The 7,223-nt window shown below is 39.2% G+C and overlaps 1 protein-coding gene across 1 annotated transcript in view; it reads left to right on the forward strand.

The window, feature by feature from the left end:
* LOC102024500 (vomeronasal type-2 receptor 116-like) overlaps positions 1-7,223 on the forward strand; it is a 22,590-nt gene that overhangs the window by 7,345 nt on the left and 8,022 nt on the right. The window contains exons 2-3 of the mRNA XM_013507232.1: positions 4,456-4,680; positions 5,017-5,140. Of these exons, the coding sequence (XP_013362686.1) occupies positions 4,456-4,680; positions 5,017-5,140 (349 nt within the window). The remainder of the gene's footprint in view (positions 1-4,455; positions 4,681-5,016; positions 5,141-7,223) is intronic.

Genomic DNA, 7,223 nt, shown 5'->3' on the forward strand with positions numbered 1-7,223 from the left:
TTTTTTTGGTTTTTCTCCGGTACCGGGAACCAAACTCACGACCTTGCGCTTGCCAGGCAGGCGCTTTGCCACTGAGCTAAATCCCCAGCCCCTATCTGGAGGTTTTTGTTGGATATCTGGCAATTGATGAGCTTCCTTCTTCATCAGTTATTTTCTGTTCTGGAAACCTTGCTTACTGGTATATTGAGTTCTTTGCTCATGTTTGGGAATTCTTCTATTATGATTTCTGTAAAAAAAATTAATAATTCTGCTGTGTTATCTTCTAGTTTTTCTCTAACTCCAATTAGCTTTATGTTGGTCTTCTTAGTACCATCTAGTTGCTGCTGATTTCTCCTTGTTCCCTTATCTTTTGTGTGGTTTCTCTGAGTCCTTCATTGTAACCTACCATTTTGTACTCAATTTTAGACACTGTTTTCACATTGCTCATTTCTGCCATTTATGAATTCTATAGTTTTCTATTTCTTGTATTTCTATCTGATATCATTTCATAGATTCTATGTCTTTGATGAATTTGTCATTTATGTTCTGAACGTTTGGGGCAGCTCTTCCAATTTTTTGTTTGCCCTATATCCATATTGGGCATACTAAGCACTAATTCTATGCACTTTGGAGGAGTATTTTGTTTTGTTTGCTTGTTTTTTTTGTTTTTCTTCAGCTTGGTTTGGTATTGTTTGTTTGCTGTCTTTTTGAGACAGGGTCTTGCTATGTAATGAAGGGTGGCCTTGAGCTCACTTTGTAGCCCAGGCTGGTCTTTTTTTTTTTTTTTAATCTTTCCTTTAAATGTCCATGCTGCTTTTTCTTTTTAATTTATTTGTTTATTGGTCTTTTTGAGACAGGGTCCGCTATGCAGTTCAGGCTGGCCTTGAGTTCACTTGTAGCCCAGGCTGGTCTTGAACTTTCAACAATCCTCCTGCCTCAGCCTCCCAAGTGCTAGGATTACAGGTGTGCACCACCACACCCAGCTCCAGGCTGGTTTTGAGCTTGCAACAATCCTCCTGCCTCAGCCTTCTGAGTGCTGGGATTACAGGTGTATGCCACCATGCCCAGCTTGGTTTGGTATTTTAAAACAGGGTCTATGTACTTCAGGCTAGCCTTAAACACACTTTGTAGCCTAGGTTGGCCGCAAACTCATGGCAATTCTCCTGCCTCAGCCTTCTGAGTACTGGGATTACAGGCATGTTCGATCATGGCCAGCAAGGTCATTTCTTTTTTGAACTAGGCAAGTTTCTTCAGTTATTCTCTAAACATTTCATAGAGTTCTGTTACCTTGTATTTGCTTTCCTCTCTGTCTGTGCCTCCTAGATCTGCCTTGAAAGAACTGGAAGATGTTGGGGGCCTTTTGTTGCCTGGTTTTCACGTTCCTGCGTGTATATGTGTATAAATATGTTTTATCCTTTGGAGCTGAGAGTTTAGAATAGTACAGAGGAGAGATTTTAGTTGATAGCACGATTTTTTAGTTAGGTTTTATCATGATATGTTCCCTTCTTTATTTGTCCAAAGATAATTTTCAGCTCTTCAATTATTTAGTTGAAATGATTTGGGCTCTGACACTGTGTTGTAAGGAGGGAATTACTACTGGGTAGTAATGTGCATCTGCAAATTCGACCATACATCATCTATATGTGTTTTACCCTGCATTGACACTTATATCCTTTATCCATCCCCCTGATAACCTCTGCTATATTGTTAGTAGCAGTCTAAGATGTAAAGCAAGAAGGGAAGAGAAGAGATAGAAAGATGGGGAGAGGTAGATAGGGGACTTAGTAATAGGCTAAGAAAATTGGATAGAGGTTCAGGTTATGTTGGAGGTCTTTTATATTTGGGGTGCAGGGTTAGTGTTGAGGATTTAGAGAAGATATCTATGGTAGGATGGGATGTAGGGAGGAGTTGTAATTTGGGATTGAGGATAACTACGAAGTTGTCAGAACCTGCTGATACATACCAATCATGTCACTTTAAATTTGTTTTTAACAATTTCACCCTTTTTTTCAATACCTTGGATGGTGATATAGGATTGACAACAAGTAGACTAGGATATAAATAATGAGAAAAAACAGAAATAAGGAAGAGAACAGTTGAGAGAAAGAAAAGTGAAAGAAGAGGACAGCAAATGAAAGAAAGAAGAGACAGAAGGTTTCAAATTTTTTTTTATCTGATATGAAGGGCTGGTGGATATGGGCACAAGAGAGTATCCGTGCAGGCAGGCACAAAAAAGGAGAGAGAGAAGTATAAGTAGAGACTGAAGAAAGCTATGGGAACCAAATACAATGCTGATAGAAAAAGTGGATTTAAATCCACTAGATAAAATTACAGTGAGGGTTACCATAATATGTCCACAAAAGATCCTACTTCAACTAAAGCACTAGTTATTATTTTCAATCTCACACAAATACCTACAAGTGCATATACCAGATAAAGATGAAAAAAATCCACACTCATACAAAAAAAACTTTCCCAGTCCTATTCAGTAACAATTCCCCCCTACATTCACAAATGGAGAACATGTTACTTGTAATAGCTGTAGATGGTTAACATCCAGTCCTCTGTGGATGAGACAGGAGATCAGATGCGTGCAATGGTGCTTGGCCTGGTCCCACGCCCTACAGTTTATACTCTTGCCTGCCGGTGAGTAAAGGGGCTTGGGGACCCAGACAGACTCAGAGCTTCCTATCATCCTCTATGAATGCAGTTCTCTGCTTGGTTTCAGTTGTGCTCCTGTTTGCATGGCTAGCTAAAGGGTTTTTACCTGTGTCTTATGAATACACATCTACACTGCTATGGAGACAGGTGTGCTGTGGCTGGTCAGAACAGTCTTCCAATGATTTCCAAAGGAGACTTTTCAAACTACGCTCCTTATGTCCACGATAATCTTTCAGATACTTAAGTCTATTCTTTCACTACCACTCAGGGTAAGTATCCCATGCAACCTCCTCTGGCTTCACTGCTTCTCTAGAGCACTCCACATGTACCAGTCTGAATCTCACAAAGCATCGCTGTCCACTGTATCCATCACTATCCAGTGGTGCCTGTGCCTTTCAGAGCTCAGCAGCTTTGGCTGCTGGTGGAAGGTTTCCCATGCAGGCACCAAGTTCTGCTGCATCTGAGTGTCTGGCAGCAGGCAGGACATCCTGCAGGCACAGAAGACTTGGTATTTGGGGTCACAATGAGGGAGTGTTGTTTTTCTCCTCCCCCAGATCACACCAGTCACACTTACCCTGCGTCTGAAGCTTGCTGAGCCAATGCTCCCCCAGACTCTGGTCTTGGGTTCCTAATCAGGACCATACCTTGGTTCTTTCCTAAGGACCTATTAGTCCCACCACAGTCAAAGTCTCTAAATGATTGTGTGGCTTTCAGTTTCTCTGGTGCCCTGTTCTTCAAATTTTTGTGCCTTCCCAGCTGCCTCTACCAGTAAGAATGAAGTTAGAGCCAAGTAGGCACTGCAGAGCATTGCTAGACCAGATGCAAATCACAGCAGCCCAGCTGCTGCTGCAGAACTCAGCTTCTTCTCCCAGGGGGCAGAGCCTCTTCCAAGATGGCACATTCACCACAGGGTGGCCCAGCTCCCCTTTCTCAATGTATAAATTCACCTAATGAGGTTCTCCTTCAGGCTGTCTTCCTGTGTTTGGGTCTTTGTTCACTGCCATCACACTTCCCGGTACATGGAATGCCAAGTGCATGTCTTGCAAATGTCCCACAAGCATAGCTACCTCTAGTTAGTCATGATGGAATTGAGTCTAGTATCATTGCTAAAGTAAACATTATCCTCTGTAGAAATGGTCATTGAGAGACAAGTATGGTGGTGCACACCTGTAATACAGCCCTCAGGAGGTTGAGGCAGGAGGATTGCCTTGAGTTTGAAGCCAGCCTGGGCTACATAGTGAGTTCAAAGCTAACCAGAGCTATTTTGCAAGATCCTGTCTCCAAAATATCAAAAAAATGGCCATTGAGAACAAGGAGCCACTGGTAAGGAGTAAATAAAAATGAGTCAAGATCAATACATTGGTTCTAAACCATGTCAAAGAACTGCCCACCATTGTTAATTTTAAAAATGTAAAAATTTCAAATGAAGTTTTTAAAGAACACAGGAAAATATATATTTCTTTCTCTGACTAAACTGTGAAAACCCCTGTAGCAGATACAATAAATAAATTTTCACATTTAATTGTCCAACCACTCTTGGTAATAATAGGCTGATTTTGCATGTTGACTTTTGTCTAACATCCATCCACATTGTCTATTTCAATGGGCTTGAATGAAATTTCTTGAAAACAACTACATCTTAGAAACATTATGTTTTAGTTTCCCATAGGCTTCTATTTGTCCAATTTCATTGGATGCCTGTGTAAAAATCTATTATGAAACAAGGGTTAGAGACATTTATGATCGCTCTCACATTCACATTTTCTGTCTTTTCTCTGAGAACCACTTCATCAGAAGATAATATATCTTTTTCAGTTGCACACCTTTTTGAAGAACATCCAGTTTAACAATCCTGCTGGAGACCAAGTGACTTTGGACAAGAAAGTAAAACTGGATGCAAAATATGACATCCTCAACTACTGGAATTTTCCAGAAGGCCTTAGACTTTATGTGAAAGTAGGGGAGTTCTCCCCTCATGTTGCAAATAAGCAGTTGACTTTATCTGAGGAGATGATACAGTGGGCCACAGCAATTACAGAGGTATGTGGGAGCCGATCACAAAGCACTTCACTAAATGTACATACACAAAACCTGGCTATGGGTTTGTTACCTTCACCATGGTAAGGAAATAATTACATATAGACATGCAACTCAATGCTTAATGTAAAGAATGTTGTTTCCCACTCTTCTTATGAATGGGAAAAGCATATTTGTTAACCATAATTGTTGAATGTTCATATATTTCTGATTACTAAATCAATATAGCGTTCAATCAAATAATCTGGTAGATACAGATATAGACATATTTAATCACTCTAGTTGTGAAGGATTAAGTAAAACTCTTAAGAAGTTAAACACATATCTGAATTTTCTCAGACTCCTAACTCTGTGTGCACTGAGAGCTGTCATCCTGGATTGAGGAAATCCCCTCAGGAGGGAAAGGTTTCCTGTTGTTTTGATTGCATCCCTTGCTCAGAAAATGAGATCACTAATGACACAGGTAAGAGTGCATTTCATGAACAAATTCTCCACCTCTATTTTGTGTTCCCATCAATCCTTGAAATGAAAACACAACTTTAAAGAAGAGCAAAGGCAAGCTTCTTTATTTCTGCACATAGCAATCTAATTGCTTTACCTAGATCAACTGCCCATTTGGAAAACCACATTCTGTACTCTGAACTACACTTTTAATGGATTAGGTTTTCTGCTTTTGCTTTTGCTTTATTGGAATCAATGCAGGGATATTCCCACATAGAGTGAAATCTACCCACATTTTATTGTGTATTATTTTGCTATATTTTTATTTTTGGTATATGTTTGCAGTACATATTGTTTAGATTCCTAGAGAGTGAGTCTGTGTACCTAACATATCTTATTTTTTCATTCCTTTCCCCTTTTGCATCTCTTTGTCTCCTTTGGCTTTGGAAAAGATCTCCATATTTTTTATTATCTGTTTTAAATTTTGAGCTTTGCTTATATTTTGGGTTTCTAATGTAAGAAACCATGAGTACTTCATCTTGTGTGCCTAATTTCTATCACAACATTATGGTCTGGAGGTTCTTCTATTTTCTTCAAATGACTGAAGTTTATCATTCGCTACAGCGAAACAATACTCAGTTGTGTTTGAACACCAGGTTTTTATTACCCATTCGTCTACTGATTCATCTGTTGGTGAATGAATAATAGGCCACTTCCAAGAGTTAACTATTATGAATTGTGCTGCTATAAGCTTGAGTATGAATATATCACTGTACTATATTTTCAACTCTTTTGGGAAGATACCTAGAAGGGGAATAGCTGGGTCAAGTAGAGTTTCTATTTTTAATTTTTGGGGAAATTGCTATAATAATTTGCATAGTAGATTACATTCATAACAACAATATAAAAGCATTCCCTATATTCCACACAGCCTCACCACCATTTTTCTTGGATTTCTTAATTATACCCATTCTTTCTGAAGTAATATAGGTTCTCAATATTGTTTTAATCAGTATTTCAGTAAAGGTGAGAGATGTTAAACATTTTTCCTGTACTTATAAACTAGGTGTACTTCTTCTGAAAAAGATCTTTTCATTTTCCCTTTTTATTGAGGGGGGGTCTTTTACTAGGGGGGATCTCTTTTTTTAAGTTCTTTATATATTCTAGACACTAGTCCTCTGTCCAAGGAACATCAAGCAAAATTTTCCCATTCTGCAGGTTTTTAGGGTACACTAGTGGTTGAGTGGTAGAATTCTCAACTCCCGTTTTGTAGATTTTCTTGCCAGTTTGTTCTTTCCTTTGCTGTACAGAAGTTTTTTTAATTTGACAAGATCCCATTTCATGATTCTTAATGCTATATCTTGTGCAAATGGGGTTCTGTTCAAAAATTCTTTGCCTGAGCCTATATCTTCAAAAGCATTAGCTATTTTACCTTCCATCAGATTGTTTCTATTTTAACATTTATATTCTTGGTCCATTTTTTTAATTTTTTAAGTTTATTGGTACAATTTAGGTATGCATAGTGACCACATTCATTATAGGAAGTTTGTATCTGTATATAATATATCTTGATTCCTCTTTTTCCTCCCATCCCCATCCCCTTTTCAAACTCCTTTCCCCTACCCATTCACAAAGGTGAATTTTCATTTTATCCTTCTTTTCTCTTTTTTTCTTTCCCTTCCTTCCTTTCCTCTCCCCCTTCCCTATTTCCCTTTTCCTTTTGAACAGTGTCCTAGTTAACAATATCCACTGTACATTTACGTTCTTATTTACTGTCTTGGTTACTTTTCTCTCATTGCTGGGACAAAATACCTGACGCCCAAAATTAAGGAAGGAAAGGTTTATTTCACTTACAGTTCGTGGAAGTTTCAGTCCTTACTTGGCAGATTATAAGGCAGAGTGGCACATGGCAGAGGGCTACAGCTCAGGGCGGCAGAACACAGCAAAGCAAAAATCACACACCAGGGCAGAAAGGGGGAGGAATGGCCTCAAGCACCCTTTTCCTCTCCATTACATATGCAAACTATCCACCCCAGGGCGGGTGTAGCTCTCACACCCATCAAACTCTAAAAGCCTGCCCCATGGCCACTTGAGGCTTTGCGGGG

This window comes from Chinchilla lanigera, unplaced genomic scaffold, assembly GCF_000276665.1.
Source record: "Chinchilla lanigera isolate Chin_1 unplaced genomic scaffold, ChiLan1.0 scaffold00123, whole genome shotgun sequence".
NCBI lineage: Eukaryota > Metazoa > Chordata > Mammalia > Rodentia > Chinchillidae > Chinchilla > Chinchilla lanigera.